The 18,656-nt window shown below is 40.2% G+C and overlaps 1 protein-coding gene across 1 annotated transcript; it reads right to left on the bottom strand.

Moving 5' to 3' along the window:
* Positions 1-304: 304 nt before the first annotated feature.
* On the bottom strand, positions 305-18,656 carry LOC124262129. The gene is made up of 20 exons (XM_046696586.1): positions 18,594-18,656; positions 18,272-18,302; positions 17,423-17,537; positions 17,171-17,304; positions 16,645-16,818; positions 15,720-15,815; positions 15,494-15,586; positions 14,674-15,337; positions 14,381-14,550; positions 14,030-14,135; positions 5,869-5,965; positions 5,541-5,571; positions 3,703-3,817; positions 3,407-3,540; positions 2,875-3,048; positions 1,987-2,082; positions 1,761-1,853; positions 944-1,604; positions 651-820; positions 305-414 (listed from the first exon to the last, which is right to left on the bottom strand). Exons 1-20 carry the CDS (start codon positions 18,654-18,656, stop codon positions 305-307), a joined length of 3,327 nt encoding a protein of 1,108 aa, XP_046552542.1.

The following is an 18,656-nucleotide window of genomic DNA, read 5'->3' as shown; positions in this document are numbered from 1 at the left end:
TGAAATAAGGAAAATATATCCTCATGCTACAGTACCCGTGAAGATCTGGGTTACAATTGATTTTCAGTAACCCATGCTTGTCGTAAGAGGCGACTAACGGGATCGGATGCTCGCTGACTTGCTTGACACGTCATGGTATCCCAATTGCGTAGATCGATGCTCTTGCTGTTGATCACTGGATTGTCTGGTCCAGACTCGATTATTTACAGACCGCCGCCATATAGCAGGAATATTGCTGAGTGCGGCGTAAAACTAAACTCACTCACTCATGCTACGGTGAGAACAGATAGATGTCCTCATTTTCTTACCTTTCTTCTGAGAACACTGTAAAAGGATCCCTTTGGATGGACGTGAGTCCCGAATTCCGACAAAGAATTTTGGCAAAGCTCATTCTTCGGATTTCAGACAGTTGACCTGAAATATAAGATGCAGTTGATAAATTTCTCTACATCTACAGAGAAACAGATAGTATCACATTTTCAACACTATCGTCAGCGATGTCTAGATTAACGAAATCATACAAACAAAATTCAAATAACAGTATAGCACATTGATCTTAAAGGTTTATCAAATATCATAATCTACCATATTTTGACAAGCATTTACCAAGACATAAACGCTGTATAAGTGAAAAACAGACAGGATTGTACCTGGTGTAAAGCCTTTTTTTGGATGTGATGTTTCGAACCAGAATGAGTCGCCATATTTGAGATCATTAAACTGTTGACCAATGAGACAAGCCAGTAGAGGTCCCACTGCTCCGTCATACACGTGTTCTTCAGCTACTGCACCGGTGAAGACATCAATGTCATCCGGGCATCTGAAGCAAGAACAGACTTAAATAGGCCTTGAGAAAGGATAGGGAATGGTTTAAGTAACTGTATTTCATAGATATGTTACATTAATTTAGAGCACATATAACAGTCACTGGATAAACACATACCTGTATACACTTCTTAAAGCAGCTCCCGCTTTACCAAATACACTATCATCAAATGAGGTCACTTCCGGTAGCCGACATGCCTTGCGAAAGCTGTTGTATGATGGCAGACCATGGTCGCGACCTCTCTGAATGTTCAAGGACACGATGTCAAAGCCCTTATTGTCAGACGTCTCAAACAAATGTTCAGTTAATCCACTGTTGATGAAACGGTTAACCTCTTGACGTCTGTCCTTCAGGAGAGCCTCGAGCACGGTGTCCAAATCTCTGATGACCTCAGAAGGTCTGTTGAATAGTTGTTCTATGGGTACACGTCGATCACCCAAGGTCAAGAAACGTGGAATGGTGGAGTGGCCGTATCTGAAGGCGGCCGAGGCAAAGACGTTGTAGATGGTGGGATTCTGGGTGAAGTTGTACCTGAAGCTGTAGCCAGGGGTCAGTCTGTACTTCCTCATGGCCAAGGGCCCTACAATAATGGGCAGCCACTCGCGGTAGGTAATCTGTTGCATGATGGCTGACACGATCTTTCTGGCCTCTTCAAACAGAACATCTGGGGTGGTTGATGGCATGACATCAGCAAGTTCTTTGACCAGACGGTTGTGTTCCCTAACAAACACGGTGTGCAGCATGGACAGACCCGGGAACACGTTCACACGGTCGTCACCTGAAGATGAAGTTACAGATTTTCATGATGTTATGAAACCAATAATCTACATTATTCAAAACTGGAGATGGTAATTGTTGTCATTCACTTAAGAAAAAATATTATGAACAGACTCTCAGAATGTTACAACGATTAGAGTTAATCCTTTGTACTCACCCGCTTCAAAACACCATTCGTTGCTATTGTCTGTTTGACAGTTGCCATGGTTTGATTCTGGCAACAGGTTATCTCCCTTGGTTCTCATGTAGGCTGAAAAGTTGAATGACGACATTTATTTGTATGTACCAATGATTTTCGAGGGTCTTCTGTCAAAATTGATAATTGTATTGTTTGCTTGGTTTTTCATAGAAGAGCATCTGATTCACAATACTGTCTGACTTACGTCCGTTCCTGAGATGACTGATCTGATCCTCACTAAGGCCGTACACGTTCGAGGCGTCCACGAACGCCGTCAGTAGGTTCAGCTGTTCCCGTGTATCTGGAAGTGACGTGAAAATGAAACATGGGTGTTATAATGCAGTGTCGTTTTCGGTGTTTTGTTACTTAAACTCGTGTGTTTGAGAGATTGGTGATGGTAGTACAGTCCCATATTAGGCTAAGGTAATATCCACAGCCTAGGTAATATCCACATCTTAGTCTTTATATACTCACTCGTTCCAGGTGCTGGAGCTGATCTTTTGAACTCCATGCAGTTCTTTCGGAAATGAGGTTCATTGGATGGCATGGTGATTGGGAAACAAGGACCCCTGGAACATGGAAGAGTAAAAGGGACAGTCGTTCCAATTAAACAATGTTATGGTAATGCTAACATGTTATTTTATACATGTCTTTTTGATATATTCAGAATAGTACAGTTGACGTTAATGCTAAATAAAGTGTTTTATGGCTTTAATTATCATTAATTCAAATAGTCTGTTTGTGATGTGGATGTTACAACTTTGATGATCAGTAACTGTTGATGGTCAGAATGAAGCTGACCAGGTGAGTGACCATCGCAGCATTTAGTTTGAACATCACCTTGAAAAAAATATATGGATTAGAAAAATGAATACTCAGATTAAGGTGAACATCGTAATGATGAAAGTGATGGAAATTCGTTTTACAAAAAGGAAATAGATTTGATTTCAATTTCTTAGGTCCCCCTTCTGGACAACATCAAGTCATGGCAAACCACCTCCAGTTTAATACAATCTTGACTGATACATATTACCAACAATGATTCTTCGCAATATATCTTTTGATATTGGATCATTAGACACCTGACACCCACCTGCATGGAGAGGAGTTCCGGTGAGGTCGTGGTCCAGGAACTGTCCCCACTGCATCACCATCACTGTGTTGTCGTCAGAAGGACGGTCAGTACCCGGATGTACGGCCACACTGACAGCACGTGGACTGGGGAGAGGATTACCATCAACGCCGCTCAGTCGAGGAACAAACATGCCTGCAAAACGTGTAGTCAGTTATAATACTAATAACGGAATGACTGAATGTCCACATGAAAAAGTCCAATCATTGCCAGGAATGGTTAACACAACAGAAAACCTGCAGGTATGCAAGGTCAAATAGTCAGGTATGATCATGAATTACTTTGAGGGAGAAAATTTTCATTCCTTGCTTCATCATTCACGTTGTGTTCCTCATAATAAAGAAGTGGACATCCTTAAAAGACTCTCTACCCTATGTGTATCACTTCTAAATGCCATTCAAAGTCAAGAATCACCTTGATTATTAACATGAAATCATCAACTTTAAGTTCTTATACATGAAATATATGTTATTAAAGACAACCGATGCATTACCATCATCATAAGCAGGATCAATAAATCTCCTGAATGGTTGATTGGTTGATCCCCAGGTTGGCCATCGAGCATTGTTGCATCTTCCGTCCATTGTCCGGTAGCGGGCTCCTGGTTGGCAGTCGGTGGAGCGCCGTCTGTAAAAGTAGTTCGCATTGTCAAGGCTAATAATAACTGGTATCAAATGCATTAAACACTCAGCTTTCAAATGAAGTTGTCTGAAGTTGAAATCTAAAAGTTATAGTAGCGGAAGCCATAACTTGAAATACAACTATCGTACCGGGAGATGCGTAACTGACCTGATGTTGTGTTTCTCTTGGTACTTGGACTTGCTGATGTCTTCCAGTGAGATCTGAGACGTCTCGGCAGCGTCAGCCAGTGTACAGACAACATAATTGTTGTCTTCATCATCACCTACGTCAAGATAAAGGCATTAACTCACTGACCCGCTGTCTTAACATCGCTGAACTGATGACTAGTCTTAAATTTAAAATTAATATGATGTTACAAGAGGCGTAATGTCAGAAATGTTCCAACCTCTGAAACAGTTTGGAATACAATGTCCCTTATAAGTCATATTGCTTCAAAAGAGTTTTAGAGCTCATTTTAATTCGTTGCATACACGTAAGGGCTGCTTTAATATTGGCAGAGACTATTAAGAAGTTCCCGACAATAAGTAGAATATGACCAGTTTGATTTGTCAGTTAACCAAGTTGTCAGATTGTTAATAATGACACACTTTTCGAACGTCTTAATTAAGAAATACACTTCGCTCTACCACCATGTATAGTGTAATAAAACACACTTTTGCCCTGAACTATTATAGTTAAAGCACGAGAACGCTTGCGTCCGAGTGCTTTAACGTTATAATAGTTCAGGGCGAAAGTGTGTTTTATTACACTATACATGGTGGTAGGGCGAACTGTATTTCTTTTCTAAGATGCCAAATTTAATACTTTCTAAAGATAATTACGATTAATTTAAGGTAGAAAACAAACGACGGTGTCGGTGACCTAAATTAAGAATCCTCGCACAGGGCTAACTGGCGCGCTGTTTTATTGATGTGTCTGCCCCCTACGTTAAGACGAACGTTACCAGAAAAACAAATGATAACAGTTTGATGACGGTTTACGTTCGGATTAAATATCTTCTCTGAATTATTTTAATTACATCTGTCATTAACGTAAACCATATGGGGCAATATGAACGTTGCATTTCTACTACCAGCGTAAGTTTAGATCAGTACATCCAGAGGAAGTTGAGTAGTCAAGCGACATTCCACAATTGCATTGTGGGAATGTAAACATTACGAACGTAACCGTGTCGCTGAAAACTTGTGAGTCGAAATGACACATTTTAACCGTCGTAAAACATAAACGTAATGTTTCCACCAGTGATGTTAGCTGCGTGAAGCAACAGCAAACCAAGAAACTGGATGCAACGGTGTAGTTTACTGTAGGAGGCCGTACGAGGCGATGACAACTGACATGCATCGTGACGTCGCTTACATTGTGACGTAATGTAAAATGGTTCGATTACGAGGGGGCACACTAGAATGGCGCAGTGACGGGATAACGTCATGCAATTGTTACGTCATCAAAAACTATACCTTTATTGTCTGATAATGTATTTTTTTTTCGATTGTTCTAACCGCTAGGCATCTTAGAATGTAGAACAATGAGACTTCTTACCATGCAGAATTCTTCGCATGATGTCCATTAGTCTATTTTCTCTATCTGACGATTGGCCATTAACGTTTTCTTGTCGGTCACCCGAAGTCGATGGTGAAGTTTGCCTCTCATGATCCATGGTTGTGTGGGTCTTATGGTTGATTCCAGCCAGATCTGATTGTACCGCCCTGACTGAAGGGAATGTAAGTTACTCAATCAGCTGATACAGGCATGACATCTGTACATAAACACGTGTTCTATTTGGGAAGAAATATATTACAACATATAAAATATTCATATGTATATTGAAGCAGTCAGGATTATATTAAGCAGAAATGTTGACATATTTATAAATGAAATATTTAACATAATGCTTGCTGCGTCATATATACCTAGGTACGGGGAGCTAAAATAGTTTTATAGTACGTGTTACTATTGCTTTCAAGTGTTAATAAAACTTTACTTACGCTGCTCAATGACGGAATCAATGTTGTTAACCTAAAAGGAAACAGGTAACATAGGTTTAACGATCAACCTGGGATAAAACAGAAGTGGTGTTTTTAAAAAAGCAAGATATCCACCTGTAACGTTGAACGTGACGAGAGAAGCCAACTTCAGAACCACAAATCTATACCATGATAAATACATACTGATTTCTACACACATTCAAGGACCGCATCATGATTATGATAACGATGATGACAAAGAAAGAACAAGAACGAAAAGAAGACCAAGAAGGAGAAGAAGAAGGAAACACAACAGTGAAGATGAAGAAGAAGGGAAGATCCAGCTTACCTCCGTGTCCGCCTCCCCAGCAGACACCACCGTCAAGATGCACACAAACAACAGCACTTTCATCGTTTCTGCTTCTACCAGTACACAGTGGGAACGTCTGATGCACCATAATATGGGCCTTGTATATATACTCATATTCCTGGATTAAGTCGACACAGATTACCGTATGATCGACTGACCCCTGGTAGGCATAATCCGACATCTCTACACAGGGGGAGTCACACATCTTGGATTATGCCGACGCTGGCTGATTATCCCGGAGCTACGTCATTACCACCATTGTTCTTGGTGTCGTGAATCGACTTCAGTAGCTAGACAGTTGGTAATCTGATCCGCATCAGGAGGTGTTTGTGAGATGCATCGTTGAGAGATATGTCCTAGTTATGTGGCTGTAACGGAATCGAGTGAAAGTGTTCCAACAAATGTTTCAGTAACTGAATGATAAACTCATTTTTTGAGCCACGTTACCCGGAATATGTCGTTCTATCATATCATCTTAGCTTGCACATCAGTAATTTATGTCGACTTGAATATTACTTCTGCCTTCTGTGGTCTTGCTACATTGAGGATATATGGCTTTCTCTAGACAATAACTGTGAGATTACTGATGTAAAATTGGGAAATGAGTGCTCTGTGGGTACATCTTCAGTTGAACACCACACTTTTACCAAGCGACATCCCAGTGGGGATTTTAAGGGGGTCCGTTTAAATGGTAGTGGTAGTGGTAACTGGAAAACGTAAGGTCCTATTATCTATAAAATGTTTGATTGGCTTTTTCGTTATACCATCTATGATAGAACCATAGTTTATGGGAATTATTTCACTTATTGCTTTGACTGGAATATCCTTACGACATAAAACGTGGTAACAACTTTAATATATTTGTCTCCAAGCACCCGCCTTCAGTACACACCAAGAACAACTCCTGATGAAAAGCGGATTTCCAGTTGTCACATTACTGATTTTTAATACGACACTTTAGAGCGGTTACAATTGATGAAAACACGCCCAAAGTACCACCATTCGATAAAATAATCCCTGACTTTTGATTAACGTTTGTTATCAAAACAGTGTGTAAACCTATCTCGGATTATCCTCAGTGACAGAGGATTAAGGCATATTCTGCTTCAGCAACAAGCATGGCTGGAACACCGATGCATAACGACCATATATCGTTTTTACTGATTACCGGGAAATGATTCTTCACAGTCGTATGCGGATTAATGATATCAATTATAGTTATTTTTTCATTCAAAGGTACAGTCTGTAACCATGTTTCATTTGATCACAAGAAGTAACACAAGCTACTTATACCAATGTATGTTGGTTCAAACACAAGTGTGGCGGTGGGGTAGCCTAGTGGTTAAAGCGTTCGCTCGTCACGCCGACGGCCCGGGTTCGATTCCCCACATGGGTACAATGTGTGAAGCCCATTCCTGGTATCCCCCGCCGTGATATTGCTGGAATATTGCTAAAAGAGGCGTAAAACCCAATTCACTCACTCAAACACACGTTTACGTGCTTATTTAGAACTGAGATTATGTGACATGGTGACTTTGTACAGGACGTACTTTTGAACACGTCTGACACATGTATTTACCATGGAATAAATTTTCATAAGAATCGGAAATAAAATACTGCCATTAATTCTCTAAGAGAACAAGGCCTGAAAGCAATGTTTTGGTAAAGCAAGAAATTTACACTTTTTAAAGCATTCGACCATATGGTTGTACCAATATTATCATATGCTTGTGAGATATGGGGCCCTTGTAGGTTTGAAAAGATTAGTTCATAGATTGTTTATTAAGAAGGTGTTTTATCTACGTAAAAGTACCCCGGCTTATATGTTATACGGCGAGACTGGACGCCTGCCTTTAAGTATTAATGTCCAAAAAGGAGTATTATCCCATTGGTGTAAAATTTTAGATAATGAAAACCAAAATAGACTTACACGTAAAGTGTACACTAATTTATTAGCAGTTGACAGTTGTACGGAATACCAACCAGCTTGGCTACATTATGTTAAATCTATTTTAGATGAGTGTGGATTATCATATATCTGGTATAATCAGAATTGTATTAATAGAAATTGGCTAATCTGTAAAGTTGAACAAAATCTAACAGATCAGTTTATAACACAATAGCAATACGAAAAATCTTTATCGTTTAAAGGTAAAACATATGATTGTATATAACCGTTTTTTAGGTGCTGAAGACTACATTTTATTACCATTTAGAGTTTCATAACCGCTTTTGAAGTTTAGAAGTGGTAACACTAGGCTCCCTGTTGAAGTAGGACGCTGATATCATGTCCCTTTTAAATACCGAAAGTGTTTGATGAGTAACTCCGGTGAAGTGGGTGATGAGTACCACTATATATACTAGCCACATAAAGAAAGTGTGCATTGTCAAAATATTATCCCAGTCGATAAGTACGATAAAAATGTCAAAGGTACATATAAACTTCAATGGAGGGATCATAAAACCATAATAAGTCGGGAGAATTTCAATTGAAAAGTCTATCACAATGACGTCACGAGTCCACAAGCGGGACAGGGGTCAAACGACCATGTCACAAGCTCAATAACGGGTATGTCCACCATCGGCATTGAGAACAGCAGTGCATCGACGACGCATAGAGCCTATCCAACGTGCAAGGAAGGCTTTCGGGATGTCACGCCAGATTTTCTCAAGTTCTGTTGCAAGGTCAAGGACGTTATCTGGCGGATGAGGAAGACGGCGTAGACGTCGATCCGTCTCGTCCAAAACATGCTCTATCGGGGAGAGATCCGGTGAATTTGCAGGCCAAGTCAGTAAGTCAACGTTGTGGTGTTGCAAGAAATCCATAGCAACCCTTGCCGTATGAGGGCGGGTATTGTCCTGTTGGAATGTTAACCCAGGGCCATGACGTTGCAGAAAAGGAATTGCCACAGGTCGAAGAATCTGATCCCTGTAGCCCACACCAGTTAAGTTGCCCTAAACAATCACTAAAGGAGTTCTTTGGCGTGCTGTTATTCCAGCCCAAATCATCACGGAACCACCACCAAAGCGATTCCTCTCCAAGACACAGGCCTGTGCATAACGTTCTCCCACGTTGACGTCCATCACTGTGGGGAATGTTCAACCTGGACTCATCTGTAAAAACAACATTTCTCCACCAAAACAAGGGTCTGCGGACATGATTTCGGCACCACATTCGGCGAGCTTGTCGATGACGTTGTGTCAGGATAGGCGTATGGCGGGACGTCGTGGTCTGATCCCGTGTTGACGTAAACGTTGTCGAACTGTGTTGGGGTGGATACGGCGAAGTCCTGGGATGGTTCGGGCAGTCATCACTGCAGTCTGAAACCTGTGGCGCAGATGGGTCACCCTTATCCATCTGTCCTGACTTGGCGTTGTTACGCGTGGACGTCCAGAACGTGACCGATGGATGACGTCATTTGTGTTCTGGTAGCGTCTCACCAGTGCAGAAATGGTGTTCCGGTGGCAGTGGAAATGTGCAGCCACTTGTCGTTGAGACATTCCCCCACGGACCATCCCAATGGCATCATGACGTTGTGCAGACGTGAGCCTTGGCATGCTATGCGTTTCTGACTGACTGACTGACTGAGTTTAGTTTTACGCCGCTTTTAGCAATATTCCAGCAATATCACGGCGGGGGACACCAGAAATGGGCTTCACACATTGTGCCCATGTGGGGAATCGAACCCGGGTCTTCGGCGTGACGAGCCAACGCTTTAACCACTAGGCTACCCCACCGCCCGCTATGCGTTTCAATAGCCGTTTAATTTTTTGAACGATCGCAAGGGCAGGGGTTGAGCTTTCCAAAGTGACAGTATTGTGTGGCATTCATTTGCTCTGTTTCTCCTTTCCCGGAATGCACGTGCAACAACGTATTGCACGTCTCAAGGACGAACCCAGTGACGTCACGGAACGTGGCACGTGCATGCATGTTGGATACATGTCACTAATATCTGAGTTTGAATCCTTATGTGTCGACACAGGTTTGATAAATTTAGATTTTAAATTTTTGTATGCACAGTTTCCTTATGTGCCTAGTATATTTGAGTGTAATTCTTTATTAGCAGATATAGAAACAAGTTATTACCAAAGTATTGTTGTACAAGACCTCATTACTTTAAACTGCATAGTCTCTTTATGGAAAGGTATTACACAATTGTAGATAAGCTAAGCAAATATATTACATGTATGTATGTAAAACTTTCAACATTTCAATGATATTGCCTCGTACCATTATTACATAATTGTAAAATTCTATACTGCATTACTGTATACTATATTACTGTATCACTATAACTGTACTATGTACCACTGTGAGTGGTCTTGGTGAATAAATGAACAGAACTGAACTGAACAATCCCACGAGACAAACTTAAGGAAAAACTGCATTCCTTTATGCATAGGGAATTTGTTTACAAACGTTAGGAGCTCAAAAATGAAGGCAAATATCATTTCGACATGTATGTTTGTATACATAAAGGAAGCATTGTCTGTAGTTATGTTAACTACATGCATGTAGGCACCCTGTGTCAATGCATAAATTCCCCCTATGTACGTCCAGGAAGCATTGACCTGGAAAATTGGAACTATTTGCAAGAAGTTATGTACGGGGCAATTTCTGGGGCAATGTGAACCATATGCATGGATTCATATGCCATCCAGGTGTTCTCAGAAGTGAACTGGACCATATCAAGAAAACCCTTCATTTCCAACAGTTATCCTGTCCACCTAGTCTCCCAAACCATCTGCAAGACCCCCAAGAACTCCGATCATAGACCCAAACCATCCGCAACACCCCCGAGAACTCCGATCCTGGACCCAGAACTGCCCCGCCACCCTTCAGAATCACCATACCCTACCAAGGTACTGTCACTCAACAGATTTCACGTCTCATCAGGAACAAAGCCAATATGGATGTCACTTTTTCTAGCGGCAACACCATCAAGACCTGTCTACGAATCAATGACGGAAGCCCCCGCAGCGCTAGCCCTAAGACCAGGGAATGTTTATACCAGATCCCCTGCAACCCTGTCCACCAATACAATGGAGAAACCCACAGACCCCATAACACCAGACTCAAAGAACATCTGTCCTCTGTTAACAAAGTAGATTTGAACTCCGCCAGCGCTTGGGACGTATTGCTTTGATTATTGTCTGTGTTAATTATTGGTTTTTGATTCCATTTGCCCATTGCTATTGTTCTTATCTATCAGTCATATTACCCGCTGCCTCCTGTTTACCCTTTTCTCATTGCCAATTATTGAAGACCCGGCTTCCAGCTATCCGTTGCCATCACCTATCAGCGCTAATTATCTGCTAAGTATAGGATTCCATTCAGCGCTAATTAACTGTTAAGCGTTGGCTTCCATTTGTCCTTTGCCAATCACCAATCAACGCCAGTTAACTGTTTGCGCCCTAGTGAAGCCTCCGCCTTTGTTGTCTTATTACTTTTGTTGTTCTTACATGTACATATCGTTAAATAGTCTCCTTGAATTACCTGATGAAGGATTAAGTATACACTCTGAAGGCGTGTGGTCGTCATAATAAAGAATTTTTCATTTATTCATCTATAAAGCTCTCTTCCTTATATGCACGTATGAAACGTCTCTGGGGTTAGGTACAACACATGCGTGTATGGGAGACAATCTGTGATAATGCGAAAGTAAGCACCACTCTGTCTGACGATGTGGACTGTATACATTGGGACTGTTACAACTGCGTACACCAAGGCTGTTACGAGAAAAAGAGGTCGGTGAACTGAACCGTATCCCTCGTGAATTTCATAACAAATGCGAGTTTTTACTTGACTTTGGGTGTCTTTATCGAAGCAATATATGCAAAATGGAATATATCCAAGCCAACAGGACTCACCATAACATTAATCAACACCTTTATATGGTTTATATAGCGTGACAGTAAAGTGGGCACTGGTCATTGACGTGATAAATTAACACTGTCAACAGAGTCAAAACAGGTCCAATAAGTATTTGGTATTGTTTCACTGAATGAAATGTATACTGCTGCCTTGCTATTGTATTTGTTACCTACCATATGGTAGATGAATTTAAATAATTGAAGAAAACAAAAATGCAAGCAATAATGTGTTTATTACAAGTAAAATATGTAAAATCAACCAACATGATAGAATTTAATACATTATTGAATACAAGAATGTCTTGACATTGTTCCTATTCAACATGATATATGAACTGTACATACGATTACACTTAGCCATAACTGATATGGAACGGCAGCAACAATTATTATATAAGGATAAAGGCCTTAGGTATAATAGCCCCTTACATAATGTAAAGTTTTTCAAATAGTGAGTGAGTGAGTGAGTGAGTATGGTTTTACGCCGCTTTTGGCAATATTCCAGCAATATGACGGCGGGGAACACCAGAAATGGGTTTTACAAACAGAATATGATTATACCATCGAAGACTTATACAATGTTATGGATATTAATACTGTCAATATGTAGTTATTAGAGACATTGAACGCCATACGATGGCTAGTTGTACACTATGATGAAACATTCTGACGGCGTCATTAATGGTTCATTTAACTGGTTACCAACGCATTCCGGTTTCTTAAGCTGTAAATATTCATCCCAATTATAATTTTATCCGAGATGCCGGTTATTATTTTCAGTATTATTTGTAGAAGGTGATACCGAAATGTACTTGGAATTACATTTATAGTAAGAGGACAATTCAAATATGTTGAAACTTCACTTATTCATTGATTAATGCATCTTACAAACCAGCTAGCAGTGGGCGTGTACATGTGGGAACAACTCACAATAAGATAATGTTAAGTTCGAACTCTTCGGGTTTTGTTCTACCTGAGTCAGACCCTGGAAACTATGTTATGGTACCAAACATATGTGAAACGTATGAAGACGCCATTGAACTTAGTAGTAGAGACTATGAAAGCAAAAATACAAGCGATAATGAGTTCATTGCTAATAAAATATGTAAAATGAAGCAAAACGATAGAATTTAATACATTATTGAACACAAGTATGAATCAACATTATTTCTATTTAAGATGATATACGAATTGTCCACACAATCACACATACGATAGTTGATATGGGCACAACAGCAACAATGTATTTCATATTATTATGCAAGGCCTTAGGTTATTAATGCATCTTACAAACCAAAACCATTAACGTGGGTGTACATGTCGGTACAACTCACACTAAGGAAAACGTTTTCTTCAACGTGAGGGCAGGTCAAACATCTTCTCACCTCCGCCATTTGGTTAAATCGATTGTGGGAAGGTCGTTGCAGGGTACCAATGGATTGCTAAAACATACAGAATTGTATCACCACATTATAATATATTTATTGCCCTCAGCAAACATCGTATGATATTGTTTTATGCTAAATAACTGAAAGAAGCTATGTATACTACCTATCATAAAGATTAGACTCACTAGTGTAAGTGTAGCCACTTACTTCAGTCAACTGTTCTCAACTAGATTTTGCAAAATATTCCATACTGTTTATAGGTTCCGTTTACACATGAACTGATGCATTGTAAAACAAATTAGTAACGTTGAAAGATTATGATCATGAGTTCAATAAATAATGAAACTCAGTGAAAATTGGCGAATTCTGAACAAAACTTTACACCAAACACAGCTGTTCAGATGAACGATATTTGCACCTGCGTTTCAGAAATTTGATGCATGATCCTTGTGCAATTCATCTGCATAAGGTTTGCAGTTGGTTCCCCAAGTTAGTGGAACAATCAATCTTCGATTTAACCATATACATGTATATATACAGAACATATAGTGAGTGCTCTAAGTGAGTCTAAACTTTTGATGGGTAGTATATATTCAATGTGCATCAACTGTATAGAATGGATCTCAAATACCAAGATGCTTGTCGTAAGAGGCGACTAACGGGATCGGATGCTCGCTGACTTGCTTGACACATGTCATGGTATCCCAGTTGCGTAGATAGATGTTCAAACTGTTGATCATTGGATTGTCTGGTCCAGACTCGATTATTTACAGACCGCCGTCCTATTATAACCGGAATCTTGCTGAGTACGGCGTAAAACCAAACTCACTCACTCATGCATGCTACGGTGCATTCTGACTAAGATAATTAATGCCTACCTTTCTTCTGAGTACACTGTAAAAGGATCCCTTTGGATGGACGTGAGCCCTGAATTCCGACAAAGAATTTTGGCAAAGCTCATTCGTCGGATTTCAGACAGTTGACCTGAAATATAAGATGCAGTTGATAAATGTTTCTACATATGCAGAGAAACAGATAGTATCACTTTCCACACTATTGTCAGCGAACCATACCTACTAAATGATGTCTAGATTACGAAATCACACCAACAAAATGTAAATAACAGTATAGTGCATTCATCTTAAATGTATATCAAATATTATAATCTACACATATCTTTACACATGCATTTTACAAGACATACTCGCTGAATACGTGCAAGATTGTACCTGGTGTAAAGCCTTTTTTTGGATGTGATGTTTCGAACCAGAATGAGTCGCCATATTTGAGATCATTAAACTGTTGACCAATGAGACAAGCCAGTAGAGGGCCCACTGCTCCGTCAGACACGTGTTCTTCAGCTACTGCACCGGTGAAGACATCAATGTCATCCAGGGATCTGAAGCAAGAACAGGCTCAAGTTAGTCGTGAGAAATGACAGGGAATGGTTAAAGTAAATGTATTTCATAGATGTGTTACGATAATTCAGACAACATACAACAGTCACTGGATAAACACATACCTGTATACACTTTTTAAAGCAGCTCCTGCTTTACCAAATACACTGTCTGCAAATGACGTGACTTCCGGTAGGCGACATGCCTTGCGGAAGCTGTTGTATGATGGCAGGCCATGGTCACGACCTCTCTGAATATTCAAGGACACGATGTCAAAGCCCATATCGCCAGACGTCTCAAACAAGTGTTCAGTTAATCCACTGTTGATGAAGCGGTTAACCTCTTGACGTCTGTCATTCAGGAGAGCCTTGAGAACGGTGTCCAGATCTCTGATGACCTCAGAAGGTCTGTTGAATAGTTGTTCTATGGGTACACGTCGATCTCCCAGGGTCACGAAACGTGGAATTGTGGAGTGGCCGTATCTGAAGGCGGCCGAGGCAAAGACGTTGTAGATGGTGGGATTCTTGGTGAAGTTGTACCTGAAGCTATAGCCAGGGGTCAGTCTGTACTTCCTCATGGCGAAGGGCCCTACAATAATGGGTAGCCACTCGCGGTAGGTGATTTGTTGCATGATGGCTGACACGATCTTTCTGGCCTCTTCAAACAGGACACCATCTGGGGTGGTCGATGGCATGACACCAGCAAGTTCTTTGACCAGACGGTTGTGTTCCCTAACGAACACGGTGTGTAGCACAGACAGACCCGGGAACACGTTCACACGGTCGTCACCTGAAGATGATGTTACAGGTTTTCATGATGTTATGAAACCAATAATCTACATTATTCAAAACTGGAGATGGTAATTGTTGTCATTCACTTAAGAATAAATATTATGAACAGACTCTGAGAATGTTACAATGAATTGAGTTAATCCTTTGTACTCACCCGCTTCAAAACACCATTCGTTGCTATTGTCTGTTTGACAGCCGCCATGGTTTGATTCTGGCAACAGGTTATCTCCCTTGGTTCTCATGTAGGCTGAAAGGTTGAATGAGAACATTTATTTGTATGTACCAATGATATTCGAGGGTCTTTTGTCAAAATTTATCATTCTTCTGTTTATTTGGTATTTCATTAATGAGTATATTTTTCAAAATGATGTCTGACTTACGTCCGTTCCTGAGATGACTGATCTGATCCTCACTAAGGCCGTAGACGTTCGAGGCGTCCACGAACGCCGTCAATAGGTTCAGTTGCTCTCGAGTATCTGGAAGTGACATGAAAATGAAACATAGGTGTTATCATGCAGTGTCATATTCGGTTTACCTGACCCCGTGTATTTGAGAGATTAGAGATGGTAGTACCGTCCAATATTAAGCTAAGGTAATATCCACAGCCTAGTCTATATATACTCACTCGTTCCGGTTGCTGGAGCTGATCTTTTGAACTCCATGCAGTTCTTTTGGAAATGATGTTCCTGGGATGGCATGGTGATAGGAAAACAAGGACCCCTGGAACATGGAAGAGTGGAAGGACTGAAATTTTCCTGTTCCAATCAAACAAATGTTAGGATAATTTTCAGATCCCTTTTTATATAATTAGAATTGTACAGTTCATTATAATTTTATTTCTGTTTACCCAAACAGAACCATAAAGAATTGGAAAAAAAAGTTTCCTGTTTCCTGGATATTTCAACTTTAACGACGAGGTATTTCTCTTTATATAAAAAGCAAGTAAACATGAATAAAGTATTGAAAATACGGAATGTTAAATGCTTACCCAGTTCGTACATCAGAATGCATCTGACCAGGTGAGTGACCATCGCAGCATTTAGTTTGAACATCACCTTGAAAGAATATATAAACCAGTAAAACAAATACAAAGATTAAAGTGAAAATCGTAATGATGAACGCGATGGAAATTTGGTTTACCAATAGGAAATAGATCTGATTTCAACATCTCAGGTCTCCTTCTGGACAACATCAAGCCATGGTAAACCACCTTCCATTAAATATTATCTTGACTGATCTATATTGCCAACAAAGATTCTTTGCTATCTATATTTGGATACAGGATATTAGACACCCAGCACCTACCTGCGTGGAGGGGAGTTCCGGTGAGGTCGTGGTCCAGGAACTGTCCCCACTGCATCACCATCACTGTGTTGTCGTCAGAAGGACGGTCAGTACCCGGATGTACGGCCACACTGACAGCACGTGGACTGGGGAGGGGATGACCATCAACGCCCCTCAGTCGAGGAACAAACTTGCCTGCAAAACGTGTAGTCAGTTATAATACTAATAACGGAATGGCTGAATGTCCACATGAAAAAGTCCAATCATTGCCAGAAAAAGTTAACACAACAGAAAACCTGCAGGTATGCAGTGTCAAATAGTCAGGTATGATCATGAATTACTTTGAGGGAGAGAGTTTTCCTTCCTTCCTTCATTATGCACGTTGTGTTCATCAAAATAAAAAAGTGGACATTCTTCAAAAACTCTCACCCTTATCACTTCTAAATGCCATTCAAAGTCAAGAATGAGCTTGCTTATCAGCATGAAATTATCAACTTTAAGTTCTTATACCTGAAATATATGATATTAAAAACTACTGATGCATTACCATCATCATAAGCAGGATCAATAAATCTCCTGAATGGTTGATTGGTTGATCCCCAGGTTGGCCATCGAGCATTGTTGCATCTTCCGTCCATTGTCCGGTAGCGGGCTTCTGGTTGGCAGTCGGTGGAGCGCCGTCTATAAAAGTAGTTGGCATTGTCAAAACTAATAGTAACTGGTATCAACTATTAAACACTCACCTTCAAGAGAAGGTGTCTTGAAATACAACTATCGTACCGTGAGATGCGTAACTGACCTGATGTTGTGTCCCTCTTGATACTTGGACTTGCTGATGTCTTCCAAGGAGATCTGAGACGTCTCGGCGGCGTCAGCCAGTGTACAAACAACATAATTGTTGTCTTCATCATCACCTACGTCAAGATAAAGGCATTAACTAACGACCCGCTGTCTTAACATAACTGAACTGATTACTAGTCTGAAATTAATATGATGTTATATTGCTTCAAAAGAGTTTTAGAGGACATTTTAATTCATTGCATACACGTAAGGGCTGCTTTAATATTGGCAGAGACGTTTAAGATGTTCCTGACAATAAGTAGAGTATGACCAGTTTGATATGTCAATTAACCAAGTGGTCAGATTGTTAATAATGAAACAGTTTTGAAACGTCTTAATGCAGAACAACGAATCTTCTTACCATGCAGAATTCTTCGCATGATGTCCATTAGTCTATTTTCCCTATCTGACGATTGGCCATTAACGTTTCTTTGTCGGTCACCCGAAGTCGATGGCGAAGTTCGCCTCTCATGATCCATGGTTGTGTGGGTCTTATGGTTGATTCCAGCCAGATCTGATTGTACTGCCCTGACTGAAGGAAGGTAAGTTATATACTCAATCAGCTGATACAGGCATGACATATGTACATAAATACATGCTATATTTGGGAAGAAATATATTACAGAATGTAAAATATTCATATGTATATCGAAGCAGTCAGTATGATATTTAGCAAAATGTTGACATATCTATAAATGAAATATTTAACATAATGCTTGCTGCTTGAGATATACCTAAGTACGGAGCTAAACTAGTTTTAAAACAACATGTTACAGTTGCTTTCAAGAGTTAATAAAAGTTTACTTACGCTGCTCAATGAAGGAATCAATGTTGTTAACCTAAAAGGAAACAGATAACAGATGTTTAACGATTAACCTTGGATAAAACAGAAGTGGTGTTTTTAAAAAAGCAAGATATCCACCTTTAACGTTGAACGTGACGAGAAAAGGCAACTTCAGAACCACAAATCTATACCATGATAAATACATACGGATTTCTACACACGTTCAAGAATCGCATCATGATTATGATAACGATGATGAGAGAAAAAGAACGAACAGAAGATCAAGAAGGAGAAGAAGAAGGAAACACAACAGTGAAGATGAAGAAGAAGAGAAGAACCAGCTTACCTCCGTGTCCGCCTCCCCGGCAGACACCACCGTCAAGATACACACAAACAACACCACTTTCAT

The sequence above is a fragment of the Haliotis rubra genome, unplaced genomic scaffold, assembly GCF_003918875.1.
Source record: "Haliotis rubra isolate DU_JTF1 unplaced genomic scaffold, ASM391887v1 Scf822, whole genome shotgun sequence".
Classification (NCBI taxonomy): domain Eukaryota; kingdom Metazoa; phylum Mollusca; class Gastropoda; order Lepetellida; family Haliotidae; genus Haliotis; species Haliotis rubra.
Note: the sequence above shows the minus strand (reverse complement) of the source record. Positions and strands in the feature narration are given on the sequence as shown.

What these genes read in the sequence shown, in the direction of transcription:
- LOC124262129 (XM_046696586.1), bottom strand. Translation starts at nt 18,656, where the DNA reads ATGAAAGTGGTGTTGTTTGTGTGTATCTTGACGGTGGTGTCTGCCGGG. An exon ending in GCTTTAAAAAGTGTATACAG is followed by an intron (nt 14,551 to 14,673) that starts GTATGTGTTTAT and finishes TTCTTGCTTCAG; the next exon opens with ATCCCTGGATGACATTGATG. An exon ending in AAAAAAAGGCTTTACACCAG is followed by an intron (nt 14,136 to 14,380) that starts GTACAATCTTGC and finishes CTTATATTTCAG; the next exon opens with GTCAACTGTCTGAAATCCGA.